The sequence below is a fragment of the Leopardus geoffroyi genome, chromosome B1 (assembly GCF_018350155.1).
Source record: "Leopardus geoffroyi isolate Oge1 chromosome B1, O.geoffroyi_Oge1_pat1.0, whole genome shotgun sequence".
Taxonomy (NCBI): domain Eukaryota; kingdom Metazoa; phylum Chordata; class Mammalia; order Carnivora; family Felidae; genus Leopardus; species Leopardus geoffroyi.
In genome coordinates this window covers 20,556,965-20,579,715 of record NC_059327.1, presented here as the reverse complement: position 1 = coordinate 20,579,715, position 22,751 = coordinate 20,556,965, and the positions used below count along the sequence as shown (strand labels likewise).

At 43.2% G+C, this 22,751-nt stretch overlaps 1 protein-coding gene across 2 annotated transcripts in view; it reads left to right on the top strand.

Annotated features, from left to right (window-relative positions):
• The window catches only part of PDGFRL (platelet derived growth factor receptor like), a 70,224-nt gene that overhangs the window by 46,202 nt on the left and 1,271 nt on the right, over window positions 1-22,751 (top strand). For both annotated transcript variants that reach the window (XM_045454826.1, XM_045454836.1), the window contains exons 3-5: window positions 14,718-14,869; window positions 19,079-19,372; window positions 21,581-21,720. In XM_045454826.1, the coding sequence (XP_045310782.1) occupies window positions 14,718-14,869; window positions 19,079-19,372; window positions 21,581-21,720 (586 nt within the window). The remainder of the gene's footprint in view (window positions 1-14,717; window positions 14,870-19,078; window positions 19,373-21,580; window positions 21,721-22,751) is intronic.

The window sequence follows — 22,751 nt, the reverse complement described above, 5'->3', positions numbered from 1 at the left end:
CTTGTTTTGTTGATGGTTATTTTGGTGTAGTCCCAGTGGTTTATTTTTGCTTTTGTGTTCTGAGGAGACATATCTAGAGAAATGTTTTTATAGCCGACGACATAAAAGAAATTACTGTCTATGTTTTCTTCCAGGAGTTTTATGGTTTCAGGCTTCACATTTAGGTCTTTCATCCATTTTGAGTTTAGTTTTGTGCATAGTGTAAGAAAGTGGTCCAGTTTCTTCCTTTTGCATGATGCTGTCAGCCTTTCCAGTACACCACTTATTGAAGACGCTGTTTGTTACCCAATGTACATTCTTTCCTCCTTTGTCACAGATTAATTGACCATATAGGTGTGGGTTTCTTTCTGGGCTCTCTGTTCTGTTCCAAAGACCTATATGTCTATTTTTGTGCCAGGTCCATACTGCGTGGGTTATTATAGCTGCATAGTATATCTTGAAATCTGGATTGTGATACCTCCAGCTTTGTTCTTTCTCAAGATCACTTTGGTTATTTGGGGTCTTCTAGGGTTCTGTACAATTTTGCGAATGTTTGTTCTAGTTCTTAAAAAAAAAAATGCTGTCCCTCTTCTCATAGGGATTGCGTTAAACTGTAGATTGCTTTGAGTGATATGGATATTTTGACAGTATTGCTTGTTTCAATTCATGAGGATGGAATATCTTTCCATTTGTTTGCACCATCTTCAGTTTCCTTCATCAGTGTTCTATAATTTTGGAAGTACAGGTCTCTCACTTCCTTGGTTAGGTTTAGTCCTAGGTATTTTATTATTTTTGGTGCAGTTGTAAATGGGGTTGTTTTCCTAATTTCTCTTTCTGTAGCTTCATTATTAGTGCAGAGAAATGCAACAGATTTCTGTATATTTTCTATCTTGTGACTTTACTTTTCTAGTAGTTTTATGTGTGTGTGTACAGTTTTTAGGGTTTTCTGTATATAAGATCATGTTGTCTCCAAAGAGTAAAAGTTTTAATTCTCCCTTCTCGGGTTGGATGCCTATTATTTCTTTCTCTCATCTGTTTGCTGTGGCCAGGACTTCCAGTACTATGTTGAATATAAGTGGTGATAGTGGACATCCTGGTCTTGTTCTTGATCTTAGGGAAACGTTCTCAGTTTTTCACCATTCAGTATGATCTTTGCTGTGGGTTTGTCATATATGGCCTTTATTATGCTGAGATATGTTCTCTCTAAAGATATCTTCCCTCTAAACCTACTTTGTTGAGAGTGTTTATCACAAGTGGATGTTGTACTTTGTCAGTTGCTTTTTCTGCATCTGTTGAGATGATCAAGTTTTTTTTTTTTAATGTTTATTTATTTTTGAGAGAGAGATACACAGAGAGAGAGAGAGAGAGAGAGAGCACAAGCCAGGGGAGGAGCAGAGAGAGAGGGAGAGACAAAGCAGGCTCCAAGGCTCTGAGCTGTCAGCACAGTGCCTCATGTGGGGCTCAAACTCACGGACTGTGAGATCATGACCTGAGCCGAAGTTAGATGTTTAACCAACTGAGCCACCCAGGCACCCCGAGATGATCAAGTTTTTTATCCTTTCTTGTGTTGACGTGATGTTTAAGGTTGATGGATTTGCATATATTCAATCACCCTTGCATCCCAGGAATAAATCCCACTTGACCATGGTGGATGATTTTTTTAATGTGTTATTGGTTTTGGTTTGCTAATATTTTGTTGAGGATTTTTACATTGATGTTCATCAGAGATATCGGCCTTTGGTTTTCTTTTTTTTTGTAGTATCTTTGCCTGGTTTTGGTATCAGGGTAATGCTAACCTCACAGAATGACCTTGGAAGCTTTCTTTCCTCTTGTAGTTTTTGAAATAGTTTGAGAAGACTAGGTATTAATCTCTAATTTAAATGTTAGGTTGAATCCAACTGTGAAGGCCTCTGGTCCTGGACTTTGTTAGAAGTTTTTTGATTACTGATTCAGTTTCATTGCTGGTGATTGGTCTGTTAAAATTTTCTATTTCTTTCAGCTTTAGTTTTGGAAAGTTACATGTTTCTAGGAACGTATCCATTTTTTCAAGGTTGTCCAATTTGTTGGCGTATAATTTTACATAATATTCTTATAATCCTTTGTATTTCCGGTGTCTTGGTTGTTACTTCTCCTCTTTCATTTCTGATTTTATTTGAGTCCTCTCTTTTTTTTTCTTGATGAATCTGGCTAAAAGTTTATCAATTTTGTTCATCTTTTCAAAGAACCAGCTTCTAGTTTCATCGATCTGTTCTATTGGTTTTTAGTTTCGATTTCATTTATTTCTTCTGTAATCTTTTATTTACTTCCTTCTCCTGGCTTTGTACTTTGTTCCTTTTTGAGCCCCTTGAAATGTAAGTTCCAGTTTTACTTTTATATTTAAAATAATTGTGTGAAAATGTATATACTGTTTTATGGTTAATTTTTTCCTTGACATATCATGAATATTTTTCTGTGTTACTATAATACCACAGTATGTTTGACTAAATCTCTATTGTTGGAATTTTACGTTATTTCTCACTTTCCCATCTGAGTCATTGCTGCAATAAACATATAGGTAACCGTAACTTATTCCTACAGGTGGAGTTGTTTATTGGTGTATTATTCTTTTTTTAAAACAAATATTTAATTTTATTTTTTTTAATTTACATCCAAATTAGTTATCATACAGTGCAACAATGATTTCAGAAGTAGATTCCTTAATGCCCCTTACCCATTTAGCCCACCCCTCCCCACAACCCCTCCATAACTCTGTTTGTTCACCATATTTAAGAGTCTCTTGTGTTTTGTCCCCCTCCCTGTTTTTATATTATTTTTGCTTCCCTTCCCTTATGTTTATCTGTTTTGTCTCTTAAAGTCTTTGTATGAATGAAGTCATATGATGTTTGTCTTTCTCTGACTAATTTTGCTTAGCATAATACCCTCCAGTTCCATCCACGTGGTTGCAAATGGCAAGATATCATTCTTTTTGATTGCTGAGTAATACTCCATTGTGTATGTGTGTGTGTGTACCTTTTCCATTCATCCATCGATGGACATTTGGGCTCTTTCCATACTTTGGCTATTGTTGATAGTGCTGCTATAAACATTGGGTTGCATGTGTCCCTTCAAAACAGCATGCCTGTATCCCTTGGATAAATGCCTAATGGTGCAATTGCTGGGTCGTAGAGTAGTTCTATTTTTAGTTTTTTGAGGAACCTCCATACTGTTTTCCAGAGTGGCTGCACCAGCTTGCATTCCCATGGTGTATTATTCTTTTAAAGTATTTTTGAATTTGGCCTGCTAATGCTTTGTTGAGGATTTTTGCAGCTGTGTTCATCAGAGATATTGGCACATAATTTTCTTTTTTTTTTTTTTTTATAGTGTCTTTGTCTGGTTTTGCTTTCAGGGTAATGCTGGCCTTGTAGAATGAATTTGGAAGCATTCCTTCCTCTTCCATTTTTTGGAATAGTTTGAGAAGTATACTATGAACTCTTTAAATATTTGGTAGAATTTACCTGTGAAGCCGTCTGGTCTTAGACTTTGTTGGGAGGTTTTGGATTACGGATTTAATAGTATTACCAGTGATTATTCTGTTCAGATATTTTATTTCTTCCTGATTCAGTCTTGGAAGACTGTATGTTTCTAAGAATTTATTCATTTTTTCTAGATTGCTCAAGTTTTTGGTGTATGTTGTTCATTTCAGTCTTTTGTATTTATGTAGTTGTAATTTCTCCCCTTTCATTTCTGGTTTTATTTATTTGGGCCTTCTCTCTTTTCTTCTTAATGAGCCTGGCTAAAGGTTTATCATTTTTCTCTTTTCCAAGAAACAGCTCCTACTTTCATTGATCTTTTTTTATTTTTTTATTTGTGTGTGTGTGTATAATTTATTTATTTTTATTCTCCTCTTTGTTATTTCCTTCCTTCTACTACTTTGGGTTTTGTTTGTTATGTTTTCCTAGTTACTTTGAATATATGGTTAGATTGTTTCTTTGAGATCTTTCTTGTTTGTTGAGATAGTCTGTATCACTGCCCTCTTAGAACTGCTTTTGCCGAGTCCCATTGATAATGGAACATTGTGTTTCCATTTTAATTTGTCTCAGGGTATTTTTAAATATACTCTAGAATTTATTCATTGATCCAGATTATTTAGGAGTGTGTTGTTTAGCTTCATTTGTGTTTTTTCCAGTTTTTTTTCTTGTGAAAATTTCTAGTTTCATATTGTTGTGTTTGGAAAGATGCTTAATATGATTTCAATCTTCTTAAATTTATTGAGACTTGTTTTGTTGCAAAAATGTCATCTAATCTGGAGAATGTTCCCTGGGCACTTGAAAAAAATGTGCATTCTGCTGTTTTCTTTTGGTTTTTTTTTAACTGTTATGTATATCTCTATTAAGTTTATGTAGTCTAAAGTTTCATTTAAGGACACTGTTTCCTTATTGATGTTCTGTCTGGATAATCTATCCATTGATGTAAATGGAATGTTAAAGTCACTTAATGTTATTGTATTGCTGTCAATTTCTCCCTTTATATCTGTTAATATTTGCTTTACATGTTCAGATGCTCCTGTGTTGGGTGCATAGATAAATACAGTCATATCCTCTCAGTGGAGTGATCCATTTACCATTAAGTAATGCCCCTTCTATGTATTTTGTTATAGTCTTTGTTTTAAAGTCTGACATAAGTGTTGCTATGCCAGCCTTCTTTTCATTTCCATTTTCATGGAATGTCTTTTTTTCATCTCTTCATTTTCAGTCTGTATGTGCTTTTAGGTCCGAAGTGAGTCTCTTGTAGGCAGCATATAGAGGATCTTGTTTTTCTATCCATTCACTCACCCTTTGTCTTTTGATTGGAGCATTTAGTACAGTAACATTTACAGTAATTATTGAGAGGTATGTGCTTATTGCCATTCTATTTTCTGGTTGTTTTTGTAGTTTGTCGCTGTTTCTTTTTTCTTTTTTTTTTTTTCTTCCTTCCCTTGTGTTTTGATGATTTTAATTAGTGTAATGTTTGGCTTCCTTTCTCTCTCTCACTCTCTCTTTAAATTTCTTATAGGTTTTTGGTTTGCAGTTATCATGAGGTTTGTGTATGACAAACCTACGTATACAGTAGTCTACTTTAAGTTGATGGTCACTTAAGTTTGGACACATTCTAAAAGCATCACATTTTATTCTCCCTTGCCACATTTTATGTTCTTGACATCATATTTTATATATTTTTATTTTGTGTACTCCTTAGCCAATTATTCTAGGTCCGATTCGTTTTACTACTTTTGCCTTTTAACCTTCACACCAACTTTATAAGTGGTTGATCCACTACTTTTACTACGTGTTTACTTTCACCATTAATATTTTGTTTCTGTTACAATTTTCTTACTCGTAGTTAAGACTTTTTCTTTTCTGCTTAAAGAAATCCTTTTAACGTTTCTTGTAAGACCTGTTTAGTGCTAAGGAACTCCTTTAAGTTTTATTTGTCTGGGGAACTCTTTACGCCTCCATTTCTGAGTAGGTCTTGGTGGGAAGATTGTTCTTGATTGTAGGCCTTTTCTTCAGCACCCTGAATATATGTCTTTTCCTTATGGCCTGCAAAGTTTCTGCTGAAGAGTCAGCTGATGTATGTAACTTGTATGTCATTAGTTGCTTTTTTGTTGCTGCTTTTAAGATTCTCTCTTTATAATTAATTTCTTTTTTTTTTTTTTTTTTTTTTTCAACGTTTATTTATTTTTGGGACAGAGAGAGACAGAGCATGAACGGGGGAGGGGCAGAGAGAGAGGGAGACACAGAATCGGAAACAGGCTCCAGGCTCCGAGCCATCAGCCCAGAGCCGGACGCGGGGCTCGAACTCACGGACCGCGAGATCGTGACCTGGCTGAAGTCGGACGCTTAACCGACTGCGCCACCCAGGCGCCCCTATAATTAATTTCTTACAGTTTAGTTATAATACGTCTTCATGTGAAGCTCATTGGGTTCATCTTGTTTGGGACTCTGATTCCTGGACCTGTATGTCTGTCTTCCTTCTCAGGTTAGAGAAGTTTTCAGCTATTATTTCTTCACAAACGTGTTCTGTCCCTTTCTCTCTGTTCTCCTTTCTGGGATACCTATAATGTTAATGTTTTATGCTTAATGTTGTCCAGAGATCTTTTAAACTATCTTTATTAAAATTTTTTCTCTCTTCCACTTGGATGGTTTCACTCCTCTGTCTTCCAGATCACTGATTTGTTCTTCTGCATCCTCTAATCTGACGTTGATTCTCTCCAGTGTATTTAAAAAAATTTTTTTTTAATGTTTATTTATTTTTGAGAGAGAGAGAGAGAGAGAGAGAACAAATGGGGGAGAGGCAGACAGAGAGGAAGACAGAGAATCAGAAGGAGGGTCCAGGCTCTGAGCTGTTAGCACAGACCCTGACATGAGGCTTGAATTCATGAACAGCGAAGTCATGACCTGAGCCGAAGTCAGATGCTCACCTAACTGAGCCACCTAGGTGTGCCATCTCTGGTATATTTTTGAAATTTCATTTATTGTAGCCTTCAGTTCTGATTAGTTCTTTTTAACATTTTATTTTTATTTGTTGACATTCTCACTGTTCATCTATTATTTTTCTGAGCCCAATTAGCACCTTTATGACCATTACTTTGAACTCTTTATTAGGTAGATTGCTTATCTCTACTTCATTTTGTTCTTTTCCTGAGGTTTTGTCATATTCCTCTGTCTCCTCATTTTGTCTGACTCTCTGTTTGTTTCTATGTATTACGTAGATCAGCTATGTCTCTCAGTCTTGAAGGAATGGCCTTAAATAGTAGGTGTCCTCTGGGTCCCAGAAGAACAATCCCCCCAAGAGCCACCAAAACCAGGCACTCCAGGGGTGACCCTGTGTGATCTGTAGGCACCTTTTTGTGGCTGGGCTATAGCTGCTGCAGGGCTGCTGGTGAACAGAGTTGTAAGGACTAGTTTTGACTTTTGTGGTTCTACTGGTATGTGTGGCAGGTCCCCCTTCCTCGTGGTGTGATTCACTTAAAAAAATTTTTTTTTATTTTATTTTTTTTACATTTATTCATTTTTGAGAGACAGAGAGAGACAGAGCATGAGCAGGGGTGGGGGTGGGGGGGCAGAGACAGAGGGAGACACAGAATCTGAAGCAGGCTCCAGGCTCCGAGCTGTCAGCACAGAACCTGACGTGGGGCTCGAACTCCCAAACCGCGAGATCATGACCTGAGCTGAAGTCAGACGCTTAACCGAGCCACCCAGGTGCACCTGCCCCCAAAATTTTTTCTTAATGTTTATTTGTTTTTGAGAGACAGAGTGCGAGTTGGGGAAGGGCAGAGAGAGAAAGAGACACAGAATCTGAAGCAGGCTCCAGGCTCCAAGCTGTCAGCACAGAGCCCTATGTGGGGCTTGAACCGATGAACAGTGAGATCAGGACTTGAGCCGAAGTCAGACGTTTAACCGACTGAGCCACCCAGGCCATGGGCTGTGATTCACTCTGAGGGGCAACGGTCCAGGCCAAGGCTACTCACCAAGTGTGGTAGGCATAGCGGGAGTTGCATTGGGGTTACCAGTCCTAGCTGAGGCCACCTCCTGGGTGAGGCAGAGTGACAGCCATTTTGGTGGGTCAGCTACTGGTCAGGTGGGTCCACAGGGTAATGTGGAGGTGGGGTGAGTGGGCTGGCAAGGTAGATGGAATGTGTCAGAGATGGCACCCACCAATGTTGGCCCAGCTAGATAGAGGGAGAGTAAATAAAATGACCTTACCAGCCTTCCCCTCTTAAAGAACATCCCTACGGATCCCTGCTCCTACAGTCCATGCCTTAAAATTAGTCAATAAATCTCTTTCCCATATGGCCCAGGCACTGTTCAAACTGCTGCCTCTGTGCTAGGTCTCGGTGTGAGTAACTTGTGTTCAAGCCCTTGAAAAGTAGAGTTTTGGCTTCCTATTGTCTCTGGCTTTCTTGAAGTTAAACCTTGGTTTTCAAAGCAAGACATTCCTGGGTTTTGTCTTCCTGTTGCAGGTCCCCAGCGCTGAGGTAGCTGATGTGGAACTTGAACCCCTCAGTGCTCAGGGATTACCTCCTCTCTGTGCCAGGGGTGTGAGCCCTCACTATATTGTGTCTTTGACCCTTCTCCTCCTCTTAATGTGCCTTTTTCTTTATATCTGTGGTTGTTTTGGAGCTGCTCTGCTGGTCTCCCAGTTGTTCCCGAAGAGAGTTGTTCTTATGTAGTTGTTTTGTTGTGTCTGTGAGAAGAGGTGCGCTCAGGGTTTTTCTTCTCTGTCAACTTGATCCCATCCTCTAACTTCTTTTTTAAGAATACAGAAGAATCTGGCATAAGTCATTGTAGTAGAAAAGTCCTGAGTCACATTCACAGACATTAACATAACCTGTTGTTGGGATAGAAATACTGGAGTTATAAAATGCAAGCATTTTGAGGAGGTCCTTGGATAGTCCTCAAACATACACGAGGGGGGATGGAGGGAAGGAGGGTGAGCGAGCGGGAGGGAGGGAAGGAAGGAAGCAGAGAGAGAGGGAGGGACCTTTCAGCTTAGTTTCTGATGCTGAAACTGTATTCATTTTGTTTCTCTTTTTGCATATTTGGTTCTCTACTAGTTCCTCATACATATTGCTTTTCATCATCTTTTTCTTTTATATCATAAACTGTGAAACTTTGATATGTTTTACCAGCTGTCTGTTTCCCAGGGTTTGTACTTTGTTGATATGGCTCTATTCCCAGCATATCATGGAGCCGTTATTTTCTGACACATTCTTAAAAAGAAGCTTAAACACAAGGCCCTGTGCAAACACTTGAAACATGAACGAGCAAATACACATGAATCTTGATCTCCTTTGATGCTTGGCATAGCACCTTGCCTGTGGTAGAAACTAAATAATTAATTTTCGAAGTGCATGTTAAATAAGGAGGATTTTGGATTGCATCTTTTTTCTTTCGCTCCTTATACTTCTCTTTTATGTCAACAGAGGCAACACGGTCTCCAATGCACAATATCTGGGATCGTACAGTTGAGTGGCCCGGGGAACATTACTTAAACTTCAAATTCTTCTCCTGTGGTTCCAACACTTACATGGCAAAGTTAGCTAGCCTCTCCGGTCTTAGTTTGCCCACCTGCAACTTGGGGAGGATAATAACATCTGTTTCATAAAGATTTTATGAGGATGAAATTAGTCAAAATCTATAAAGGGATTAAAACAGTGCTTAACACATATTAAGCGTTCCTTAAGTTTTAGCCATTATTATTTGACCATCTCCATCTCGTGGGATTGAGAAAAAGTCATGTGTACCTTAGGTTCTGTCCATTAAAGACTAGATGTTTAATAACTAGTTGTTTTCCTGCTCTTGTTCCATTTAATTACTCACTGATTTTTTTTTAATTTTTATTTTTTTTATTTTGAGAGAAAATGCAAGTGAGGGTGGGGCTCACGAACCGTAAGATCATGACCTGAGCCAAAATCAAGCATTCAGATGCTCAACTAACTGAGCCACCCAGATACTCCACTTACTTATTGAACTGTTAACTTGCTGTTGAAATAGAAAATAGGCTATCACAAATATTACTCAGCTAATTAAATCAGATCTTTCATGTTTTTGATTGTGGGGTATGTGTGTGTGTATGTGTGTGTCCATATTTAGCAGGATTTGCAGGTTAGTTAGAGGCATCATCTCTTAGTCAAAATTCCTTGACTTCATTTCAGTAGGATGGAAATCCATGCCGTTTTCATTTATGAACATTTGTAAGCTGAGTCTTTGTGACACTCGAATTAGAAGCTCTACTGTTCCCAGTTGGAAGACTTTGGACAAAGTACTTCTCTAAGTTTCAGTGTCCTCATCAGTAAAAGAGGAAAAATAGTACCTCCCTCCTAATGTGGTCACAAAAAGCAGAGGGCCATCATAACAGATATATACAAAATGTCTGAAGCACTTACTCTGTGCCACACACTGTTCTAAGTCTTGAACTTATCCAAAAGGCTTAGTGCAAAGCCTGCACTCCCAAGCGTTAGCTGTTGTTGCTGTTAATTCAAGTCTGAGGAAGTAGGTGTAGCCAGAATGTAGAAGGCATGAGCTCCAAGTCTCCTAGCTAAGGAGTCTCAAGGTCATGGTGGAGTTAGGGTTTGAATCCTGTCATTGTGTCTCCAAAGTCCAAGATCTTATGCCTCCCATGACTGCTGCCTGTCACCATAGACCTCTGCCCACCTCCGTTCCAGTCAAAGATCTCTTTGCCAGGCACCAAACTGCCTTTTGTCTCTTTTCAGGGGATCTCATTCCTTTGGAATGCATGCCCCCTATTTTGTGCCTGTGAAAGTCCTTCTCTTCCTCTAAGATTCTCTTAGCCCTGAAGCTTTGCTGGTTACCCTCCTTGGCCTGCCCATGGCATTTTGTGTAGAGGGAACTTGAGAGAAGCACACTACTTAAGTATCATTGTGTCTCTTACTGTGCACTTCAGAATCTCCCATTTAACTTCTGCTCATTAAGTATTTATGGGACCGGTGACTAGTTATTTTGTAATCGAAGGCTTACCTCCTGCCCTTGGCTTGTAGGGTCTAGGGAAAGAATAGGAGCATAGACCCTACCACCCTTACCTGGTCACTGCCCCAGGTGAGATCAACAGTGGTCCCTAAGTTTGAGAGCTGTCAACCTCCTCCTCTATGCCATCCCATGATATAGCGTCCCTACCTACCCCTCCAGAAGAGAGTAGGATGGGCAACATGCTCGAAGCTTCAAGCCTCCATTGATGGGAATGGACTGTGTGTAAAGGCCACGGGACCTCCCCGGAAGACATACACACATGATGCACACACATACATAGTTCTAAATTTTGAATACTCTTTGAAATGTTGACTTGTCCTTCCCTGAGCTCACTGTGGGTCAGGTCTGGAAGTGCATGTTTGGAAGAGAAAGACCTAAGCTGGGCCAATTAGTGTAAATTCTACTTAATCTTAAATATACTTTTGGGGGGCACTTGGTCACAGCACCTTTTTGCTCCACTCAAACTTTACACCATCCACTGTTCTGGGGATTTGTTAAGTGTTACAAGAAAAGGAGAGAGTACTTGGATGAAGGGTCTCCCAGGGCTTTGCAGGGCTCATTGAGTCCTTGTCTCCACTTCATCCTGCAGACTCTGCCCCCAGAGGCCTTAGGTCATAGTCCACCCCTTTGGGGAAACCGCTGCGGGACTATGTGAGACCATTAGAAGAAATGGACATTTTAAATCCAGGCATTTAAACTGTAATCCTACTAAATAATTTGTTTCCTGTTTTATATTGTTTGCATACAAGAGGGGGTGGAAAAATCCAGAAATGTTTTCCAGTGCATTTCCTTCCTTCCACCCCCAATCCTGCTAAAGATACAGCATGCAGATTTCATGGTTGTAGGGTTATTCCCAAGTGCTAAATTTCTTTGTGCCCAATTACTTTCCTAGTAGGAATGGCATCTGATACTTTCCATCACTATGATGCTAGCAAATGTTGGGTCCACGGAAGGTGCTTGATACGTTGATCAATTAAATGCTGACTTTGTACCCCAGTTCTGAGCTCCATAGGGAATGTGGTCAGATATTTTGGTACACCTAGGAAGACATCCACCTCCATTTTCTTTCCGCCTTTCTATTTTTTTATCTGCTGAAAGCCGGCTGTATCCTCACAATTGAAATTACATATTTGGTCATTGCCAAAAACTTTGATTCTGCCAAATGAAGTGGGGGGGGGGGAGGGGCAGGAATCTCTTTTAAAAGGTATCTGATGCTTTCGAGCATCCGTTTTTTGAATCTTCCTTTTTGATGATACCTTTTCCTGATTCTTCTGTCCTCTGTCTACCTTTTCTTGCCCTGGTGGACTCTAGTTTGGCTCTAGATTTTGTCCTCAAACTTCTCCTCTTCTCTATGCTTTCCCTTGTTGAGTTCATTCTTTCTTTTAGCTTCTCCTCTTACTCCTTTGTAGATGACTCCCCCAAATACAAATCTAGTGCTGTTTTATCTCCTCTGTGACTCAGCCTGTGTTTCCAAGTGCCACATCAACTGGCATCCACACTTCGGTGACCCACATTTCATCACAAATTCAAAGTCTTCAATGGTGGCTCTATTATTTTGCCTGCCTTAGTCTCCTTTCTCTTCTCAGTGATTCCGTCTCGGTTGGTTAAAGCCCCAGTCTTTCTAACACACAGAAATACAAATTGAGTGGTCATTGCTGATATATCTCTGTCTTCTACCTCTTATACCCAGTCTGTCATAAATGTCCCCCAGAAAAACATGCCTTAAATTTGCTTCTGTTCCTCTGCCAGCACCCGGCCCAGCCCCAGCACTGGCCGTGCCGTTCATCACAGGAACAGGCTCTCAGTCTCCCCCTCTTCCTCCTGCCTCTCCCTCGCCCACCTCATGCCCTGGCTAAGGTGCCGTCACTTCCCACCTCCACACCTGAGGGTGGTCCCTGCTGCCTGTTCTCAACCAAATGCCCCGTGACTCCCAACCCCCTCCCTCTGTGTCCTCTGTGGCGAATACGTTAAATCCTCAAATCAGTATTGAGTGCCTTCCACCCACCACGCACTCAGGCCGTGGGGGTGCAGTAAGAGGAGCAGACCAGGTTGGTCCCAGCCCTCCCGGGACTGTGGTTTCCTGAGCAAGTGAGCTCACTGCCCCTGCCTCTCCACCCCCGCCTTTAAAGGTCCGGCGTGTCTCACTTCCTCCCCAAAGCTGCCTTCAGCCTCTTCAACCCACGGGGATAAATCCCTTTTCAGAATTCCTATTGTCCTCGTTTACTTATTCTCTGATCCTTTCGTGTATATTAGTTTTAACTACCTACCTGGACTGTAATGTCCTTGAGGTCCACTGTTTTTTATTTGCTGTGCTATCTCCGCTGTGGGGTATGTATTATGTGTCATTGTTGTAGTGGTATTCACAATAATTACTACTAGTAATTACTGCAATTATGTGCAATTAAGCCACCATTAGAAGAATGCAATGAATTTGTTATGGCATGCAGAACTTTACATGTGTTTGCTTCTCTGATGAGTACATACTTCACTCACTTAAGTAATTGACTCAGCGTCTACTAGCTGTGGGTCTCAGGGAAGTCACTTCTTTCTGAGACTCAGTTTCTTCATCTGCAGTGCTGAGAGCTGGACGCCTTTTTCTTTTTTTCCCACACATCACTGGATGGGTGCCTTCTCTTTAAGGTTCCTTCCACTTCCAACCCTGTGGTTCAATTCAATTTCACTCCACTCATTTCTAGGGAATCTTTACTGTGTACTGTGCACAGATTTGTTGCTGAGGGAATATAAAACAAATATGGCCCGGTCCCCGCCCTCAGAGTTTTTGCCATCCATTGTAATAACAGGAAGCCATGGGTATCCGAGGGATAGAGAACAAGGGGGCTGATTACATCATTAGGAGAAAGCGAGAGTTGATTCTAATTAAAAGCTTCCTGAAGGGGGAGAGATTTCCGTTCCCTTGAAAGGAGGTAGTTGATGGTGTGGGAGTACAGAGGCCCTGGTGGGGAAAGCAGCTATTCAGCAGTGAACCAGAACAGGGCTGTGTTTAGGATCAACCAACCAGACATTGGTTGTGTGCTAAATTTAGTGTGGCTACCTCACTGACGGTGTTGCAAAGCACAACAGGAGAGTTTCGGCTACGTCACAAAAGTATGTGGATCTCAGAGGGGTGAGCCATTTGGCTATTTGAGATGCATCCTTGGATTAAAACCATTTATATTGGCATGCCCACATGCAGAGGCTCATAAGCCACAGGGGAATATGTCTCCCGTTGATGATACATCTGGATTCCTGTCACAACATAATACACTGAATCACCATTATCATCAGCTAGTGATAGAGTTCAATATTAATATTTATGTCTCTCCTTATTCCAGAAGGAACTGAAGCAGTTTGCAAATATATTCACATGAACAAGCTAAAAATGCAAGAGTTGCAAAATGAGAAAATATAAGTAGAAATAATAGTGTGAGGTCAGAGGAAAGTTAAATGCTCAAACGTTCTAAGCACTGTACCAGAGGTGGGCTGCATAACTGGGGCTTAGTAAATCTTAGCAACCAAGCATTTTTCCCCTAAAGTTTTTATTTATTTATTTTTTAATGTTTATTTATTTTGGGGAGAGAGAGAGAGAGAGAGAGTGGGGGAGAGGGGCAGAGAGAGAGAGGGAGACACAGAATTCGAAGCAGGCTCCAGGCTCTGAGCTGTCAGCACAGAGCCCAACACGGGTTTCCAACCCATGAACCGTGAGATCATGACCTAAGCCAAAGTCAAACGCTTAAGTGACCGAGCCACGCAGGAGCCCTGAAAGTTTGCATTTTTATTATGAAATGTGGCGTCTCAAAGATCCCAAGCTTATGTTCAGAACCTTCTCTTTATTGATCCAAGAGATTTTTCACAGTGGCCCACGGTGTGTGCTTTCATTCATGTTGACTGCTCTTTAAGTGCGTTCATCAGGAGCAAAGGCTCTTTGGCTGACTTTCTGTGGCTGCGTTGCTAATGGACCAGTGATTTTACTTAGGGAAACTCTGGCGCTGAGGTGGAAGAGAATCCCCTCTCGTTATAAAATGTCAACGTCATGTCTTCCTTTTAGAAGCTTCTCTCTCTGACCGCCCCCTACCCTTCCACACACTTTTCCCCCAAACATGCTGTTACTAGTTTGTGCCGCTTGAGAGAGGCCAGCCCGCAGAGCCAGGGGGATTTGCGGTGGGGAACAGCAGAGGGGAGAGCACCTGCTGGGGGCCCCCCCGCGTGAGCTGGCTTCGCTTCCATTGACAGCGTGAGGCAGCACGAGCGCTATGGCCAGCTGACTCTGGTCAACTCCACGGCCGCGGACACGGGCGAGTTTAGCTGCTGGGGACAGCTCTGCCAGGGCTACGTCTGCAGGAAGGACGAGACCAAAACCGGCTCCACCTACATCTTTTTCACAGGTAAACCGTTGGGCGTGTCGGTGGGACGCTTCGGTATTCTGGGCTTGGCCCAGAGGTACAGGTTCCAACTGGGTGCCGAGTACCTAATGGTGACGATCAGAGCGCTCCCTGTGTGCCAGGCTCTGTCAGTTTATGTCCGTTATTTCGTGTAAGTCTCCCCAGCGACCCTCCAGGGGAAGCACTCCTGTCATTTCTCTTGTGTTTGTTGGGAAGTAGAGTTTTAGCGAAATTAAATACCTCCTTAGGGTCACACAGGTAAGTGGTGGTACTAGGATTCGAACCCGGGCTGATTCCTGAGTCTGTACCTACGTTGGCCAATATGGCAGCCACTAGGCATGTGTGACTATTTACATTTAAGTGAAAACGGTTTAAAATTAAACCCATTAAAACTCACTTTCTGAGGGCCACTCGTCCTGTTTCACGTGCTCCATTGCCACATGCGGCTCGTGGCTCTCCTGGACGTTGCAGACAGGGACCACGTCCGTCATTACAAAAAGCTCTACTGGGCAACATTGCTGTGCACGTGTAGTCACTGTGCTCTCAGGGCCCATGATGATCTTTCTAGAGCCTCCATGGCCGTACGATGCCTCGCTAAAGGCCTCCTCGTATTTGTTCTTAGCGTACTGTGAGCTGAAGTTTTGGGGGCACGATTCCCAAAGCCTGTGGGCTTTGTGGCTCCAGCCCCGATCCCTGCGCTGAGTGAAGGGCCTAAAAATGCACAATGCTTGCTTCGTGTCCAGGCAGGGGCGCTCGTGAGCGCTGTCTACATCCTGACTCCCTCCGCCTTTCAGACCTACAGTGACTTAGGCCTAGGACCCAAATGATCTTCTGCGCTGGCCATTAATGAATGCTAGCAAAATCTCGAATGTTTCCCCCCCTCCCACCCACACAGCTCCTCTCCAGCCAGAAGATGCGTTAGCAGAGCACTCTACCATGTTGGAGTCACATGTATCTCGTTTCATTTTTACCACACCCCTAGGAACTAAGTAGAAGCTACTTGACCATCTCTGTTTTAGCAATAAGGATGCTGACGCTGAGACCTTGAAGGGCAAGGTGACTTGGTCAGGGTTCCATGACTGGTAACGGGGAGTAAAGAGTCAGCCCCTGTTTTTCTGACCTGGGATCTTATGTTCTTACTGCCCTAATCTGTTTCTAGGACAAGGTGGTGGGTAGATTGATAGACAGGGAGAAAGACACTAGCTAGCATCACTGGTGTTGTCAGGCGAATGGCTAACAGTTGTTCATAGGTAATCCCTTCTGATCCTCATTCTGGAATGTGTTGCACAGACTTGCTCATGTGCCTTTAGAGCCTGTTTTTCTGGACAGGGACTGATACCCTATTTCACACTGCAGATTCAAGATTCTTTGCCATGATTAGCACTATCGCGTCCTTCTAAAAGATTGGATTTTGAATTGAAAGTTTGAACTGAAGACTTCCTTTGAGCCGAATGCCCCATGAGGGTTAAAGGGCTCTCTTTGAGTTTTGGAGCTAGGTCCTTGTTCTTAATCTATGGGCAGCTCTTTAGGGAATCAAAGGAAGGCTAAAATATTTACCAAACTATTTACTTCAATTGTGAAGAAACTGGGATCAAAAAGGGGCATGACCTAATGTGTTGTATCATCTTCTCTTTTCTCAATAGCAAGCCAAGAGGCCGGTTGGATTTTCAGTCCAGGGTTTAGCATTTGTCTCTTCAGGCATGGGTGGGTTTGCAAAACCAAGATGAGCTGTTTCGGAAGCTGAGCCTCCTGCTCCTGGCTCCGATTCTTTCAGAACATATGCTTCCCCACGACCCACATAGAGAAACGTCTGGCATTCATTATGTTTGTAGGTTTCCCAGAGTTTGGTTGCAAACACCGTGAAGCCTCTTTTCGACTGTTGTTAATTTGTGCGGTTTTTGATTAAGCAACTGCCACATATTATAATGACTCTTTATCCGAGAGGCTCTCAGAAGGTTTTTCTTTTTATTGAAGTATAATATATACAAAGAAAACTACACAAGTCATAAGTATACAGCTCAATAAATTAACCTCAAATGAATGCACATATGTAACTACCATCCAGATCAAGGAGGAGAACATTGCTGGTGGTAGAGCTTTCTCATAGCAAAAGGCTTGGGCTCCAATGATCATATGTAGTGAAACCACATTAATGAGCATTTTAGTAAATATGGGATTTGTTGAAATTTGGACTTTGTAGCCTATTTGATTTTTTTTTTTTTTGAAATCTAAATTTCCATGTGCTAGTTTTCTTAAAGTAACGCTTAGCATTGACTTGAATAGATACAAACATGTTTGCAGGAGGCATGTGTACTCTAAATTTTTTTAAATGAACTTCAGTAAAGTTTTTAGTTGTTGGTAGATGCAACCTACCATCTGACTGAGCCACTCAGGTGCCCCTGATCACAGGTTTTAAAACTGCTCTTAACCTAAGGAAACCCGTCTCCTTCCCTGCTTCCTTCTTGGGAATTCTATCACGAATTTCTTTTTTTTTTTTTCTGTTGGTTAAAGCAACTGGTGAGGTCACTTCTTTCAAAGATTGTTTTACAGTAACAAGAAGTAAGACCACATTTTTGTGTTCTAGAATTTGGATTGTTTGCTTAATCTACTGGTTTTGTTTATTGGTTCAGTTTCCTCTATAAAACAAAAGAAAAGTTACTTCTAAATCTTAGAATCAGAAATTCCTGAAGGGCTTTTGCTCAAAAGCTATCCTTAGTCCTAGAGATTGTGTTCTCTCCAAATGGGGATGTGGAAGCAGAGATTAAGTTGACCCATCCAAGGCCATATAGACTTACTCTGTGTGAACACATGGGTGTTAGAAACAACATTGACCAAGGTGCCCTTTAACTAAGCCTGAAAGTCAATCTATCATGAATGTGGCACACATCACCCAGCCTGATAGAAAGCCTTGCAAAAGATGGAGGTTCACTGAGCCATGGCATACTCCTTGATCTCAGAGCCAGGGAAGGACCTCCATGTCAGTGAACTTGGCACTCCCAGCCAAAGAAATCTTGGCCCACGGAGACATTTGATGTTGTGTCTGAGAATAGGTCACCAACCTAAAACATCACATGAATGTGGCACAAAGAGGACTAGTGAAGGAAAAAGCCAGGAATAATGATTTGTATCAGGAACGTTGTGGGAAAAACATAGGAAACAATTAAATGTTGGGGTATGATCAAGTTCAAAGATTTCTCTTAGCAATTCCTGTAGCGTTCCCTCACACTAGCATCCAGAACACAGAGGATTCAACGTGCCATGCCAAAAGAAAATTAAAAAAAAAATACTCTAACCCACAGTCCCTTGTGCATCCTGAGGAATGAATGTGTGGGCAACCCAGTCCTCGTTTCTCTCACTTCTGTAAGAGCCAGTGCCATCATCTAGAACTTAAGGTATAGGGATAATGATTTCAGGGGAAACTGGAGGATGTAAGAAATGGACTGAATTCCCCAGCCCAGAGTTAGACAAGCAGAATTCAGAACCTGAGGCCACTGGGCCCCTCATCTGTCCTTCCTTAATTCTCTATTAGCTGTGGCAGGAACACCGTCCTCTGGGCTGTAAGGACAGGTGAGGGTACCAGTGCCCTCAGTGACCCGGGCCTCCCAGAGGCTGTGCTGTGCTGGAGAACTGTTCCAGTGACTGAGTACAGGCTTTGGGGCTTCTCCAGAGACACAGCAAATTGTTCACAAGGTTTTGTTTGTTTTTTTTTAAAAATGTTGATTTGTTTTTGAGAGAGCAAGCCAGGGAGGGGCAGAGGGAGGGGGACAGAGGATCCAAAGCAGGGTCCGTGCTGCAAGCACTGAGCCCCGATGGTGCTGCCGCGGGGCTTGAACTCAGGAACCGTGCGATCGCTGACCTGAGCCGAAGTCGGAGGCTCAGCTGACTGAGCCACTCAGGTGCCCCTGCTCGCAGTTTTTAAAACTGCTCTTGACCTAAGGAAACCCATCTCCTTCCCTGCTTCCTTATTGGGGTAATTCATGGGCCTGATTTGGGCTTCAACTAATACCTTTTTGTTGCATTTAAGGAGATGGGAAGTAAAATCTTTTTTTACAATAAAGGAAAAGCATCGAAGAGTAGCTTTTTCTATGCGTAAAGACTCAGTATCTGAGTATATTGCCAGTCCCCTCTCTGTGCCCGTAGAATGTAAACATTCTTCAAGCGCTCTTACCTTGTTTCTCCATTAAAAACAAACCTCTGTCTTTCCCTTCGCAGAGAAAGGAGAACTCTTTGTACCTTCTCCCAGTTACTTTGATGTTGTCTACCTGAACCCGGACAGGCAGGCTGTGGTTCCTTGTCGAGTGACTGTCCCGTCGGCCAGAGTCACCCTCCACAGGGAGTTTCCTGCCAAGGAAATCCCAGCCAATGGGACAGACATTGTTTACGACATGAAGAGGGGCTTTGTGTATCTGCAACCTCATTCCGACCACCAGGGGGTGGTCTACTGCAAGGCGGAGGCTGGGGGCAAGTCTCAGATCTCAGTCAAGTACCAACTACTGTATGTGGAAGGTAAGCCTGCCCCGACGAGCACCTAGACTTCAGTCTCTTCCAGCTGGCCCGTCTCAGGCGCTGCTCTTCCAAACTATGCATGGAAATCAGGAGGCACAGAATGCTGTTCTTAAAGGCTCCTCTACTGCACTGCCATTTCTAGAACTGCCTGTGACCCTGAGCTAACACCCCTTGACTCCCTTCACCCATTGCTCACTCTAGTACTATCTCTGTGATATGCGTCAGCAGTTCTCCAGTTCTTCCAGCCTTTTAGCACATCTTCTGTGATGAGAGCATCCTCTTTGTTGTGACCCGAATCTGTGGTCTCCTAAGGGCACCGTCCCTCGCCAACTCAAGGTCAAGCTCTTCTTGTGTCTGTTCCCCCTTCCTCACCCTCGTTCTCTCATTTGCTGTTAGGAACCTCTGCTCCTCCGAGTCTTGTGGCTCCACCAGCTTTTTCTTCTCCTTTCCATTCATTCCCCTCATTAGCTCATTGTCCTCCTTGTCCCTGGGTGACGTCGACATCCACTTGGAGCTCATCCACCTAGTTCACTGACTGCCTCGACCCTCCACCTCAGGCACCCCTCCCTCCCTCAGCCGCACCTTCAGCCTGCCCACAGCTACACCTGCTCCGACTTGAGAATCACTCACTGAGTCAGACACCAACTTGATGAATGACCTCATCCTTGCCCAGATTGTTGCTCAGTGTTCATTGACTCCTGTGTGTCTGTCCTCATCTTTGCCGTCCACCCCTGCGTTCCCCACTGCTCTCCCACCCTCCCCACCCACCCTGCTTGGGGTCCAGGACTCGACATGGCTATGCTCTCTGCCCGTGCCCTCAACTCTTTGCCCGCCTGTTGTCCTCCCACTGTCCAGGGAAATACCTCCCTAGAGCACATACTTGTACCCTTTCTCCATGCCGAGGGCTCCTGGAAAATCCCATGGATGTGTAAATTCAGTCTCTTCCGATTGGCCTAACTCCCCACTTCTTGAAGGGATTGAAGTATGCTCAAATCGCTCCACTAAACATTGAACTGTTTTTAACGTGATCATTTTAATGTTTATTTTTGAGACAGAGAGAGAAACAGAGTACAAGCAGGGGAGGGGCAGAGGGGCAGAGAGAGAGAGGGAGACATAGAATCCAAAGCAGGCTCTGAGCTGTCAGCACAGAACCTGACGCTGGGCTCGAACTCACGAACCGTGGGGTCATGACCTGAGCCGAAGTCGGACGCTTAACTGAGTGAGCCACCCAGGTACCCCTGGGTTCCCACTTTTTTTAGAACTCTAGTCAGAATCTTCCATGTGGGCTGAGGTGCCTCGGCCCTCTGCCCTGCTCCACAGCCTGCCTGGCCTTGGTCTACCTCACAGCTGAAGCTCACACAGTGATTCCCAGGCCCCAGGTGACTTCCTGCTTCTCCCTCCATGCCTGGTAAGCACACCCTTCAGGTTTTAGTCCAAACATTGTTCCCTCAAGGAAGCCATTCTTGCTTTTCAGGCTACTCTGAACTTGCAGAACATGCTGGTCTTCTTCATAGTACAACCCAAGTTGAACATTAACTATCCAATTGTTTAGTGTCTGCCTCCTTCAGACCATGAAGAGAGGTCCCCAAGGGCTCAGAGACCATGTCCGTGCTGTTCGCTGCTGTAGCCCCTGCTCCTAGCCCATTGGCTTGCTCAAGGCCGCCATCAAAATTATTTAAGTGAACTGACCCCCGTGTTTCTAAAATGCTGTCAAGTAAAGCAAGCGGATGGCAGTAGTTGTACGTTTCCTCCAAACATCCTTTTTCGTTAGATTCAGACTTGCTCCTTTTCCTTCTGAGGCTGGACAGCCACACACCTGTCTGGTCCTTTTCACTCCTTCAGCCGCCCTCCTTCCCGCCAGCCTTCTCTATGTTCTGCTCACTCTGTCCCCAAGCACCTTCTTCTCCCTCAACTTTTCTATTCCCCTTCTTATTCCCACAACTTTTAGCTGCCTCCTTTAACATAAATGTAATGGCTGGGCCTGGGGGTTCTGGATGAGCACCCCATTCTGGACTGCCAGTGTGGAGAGGAGGCTTCACCGGAAACCAGAAGTGATGGGATAGTCTAGGCCTGAAGCTGGCTGGGAAGCTGGAAGGAAGGCAGACATGTTACAGCTCAGTTCCAAGAATAGAATATGCCTCGAGGTTTGTCTTCAACATCATACCCGTGGATTCTGTCTCACTTTCCCTGTCTCCTGTTTCCTTCCAGTTCCCAGAGGCCCTCCGTCAACAACCATCTTGGCATCCTCAAACAAAGTGAGGAGTGGGGATGACATCAGCGTCCTCTGTACCGTCCTGGGGGAACCTGATGTTGAGGTGGAATTCAGGTGGATCTATCCAGGACAGAAGGTAAGGGCTGTGCTCCTTCTCAGCCAGCTCAGTAAATTTAGTTTTGTCCTCCAACCCCACCCCCAGGTGAAGAGGTCATAACTCAATGAGTGTGAGAAGTGTGTGAAACTGTATCAGGGGCCAGGTTTTACTTGTTTTCTAAGCTGTTCCAGTAATATTTACAAGTGGCTCTTTTAAAGGACAGGAAAAAAAAGTGGGTTCCCTTAGGCAGTTCAGTGTACCTTCTTTATATGTTATTTTTCTTCATAACCCTTAAGCAGGGACGGAGCCTGAAAGAGAAAGGAGGGGGCTCCCTCTTTCTCCACCCCCATGTCTGGGTCAATTGGAGGCCAACTGGTCTCCCTCAGAGTGTGCTCCCTATACGAGCTATGCCCCGTGGTGAGCACATCCACCAAGTGGGCATATAAACCTAGGCCCTGGCAAAAAGGTGCCGTGAGGCCAGAGATAATTTTAAAATAGACTTTCCATAAGAGCAACACCCGCACATTTAGCCTCTGTGCCCGTTTTGCTCGCTAAAATAAACAGCTTTGCTACCAACATGGAATAATCCCTTCGTTGCCAGAGAAGATTTGGCCTCCTAAGACATACTCAGTAGCCAATACACTTCTGGCTCAGGGGCTGTGATTGGTGGAAAATAAGTCTCCCTGGAGAAAAACTATTTTCCTGGTAGTAGGTACTTGTTTTTAAAAAGTGTGGTCATGGGGCACCTGGGTGGCGCAGTCGGTTAAGCGTCCGACTTCAGCCAGGTCACGATCTCGCGGTCCGGGAGTTCGAGCCCCGTGTCGGGCTCTGGGCTGATGGCTCAGAGCCTGGGGCCTGTTTCCGATTCTGTGTCTCCCTCTCTCTCTGCCCCTCCCCCGTTCATGCTCTGTCTCTCTCTGTCCCAAAAATAAATAAACGTTGAAAAAAAAAAATTTAAAAAGTGTGGTCACACTTTGAAGACATCCATGATTTTCAATGGAAGTGTGTTTTGGTTTTTTGTTTTTTTTTTAATGAGCAGAAAGTGTATTAATACTGGTGATATTACAATC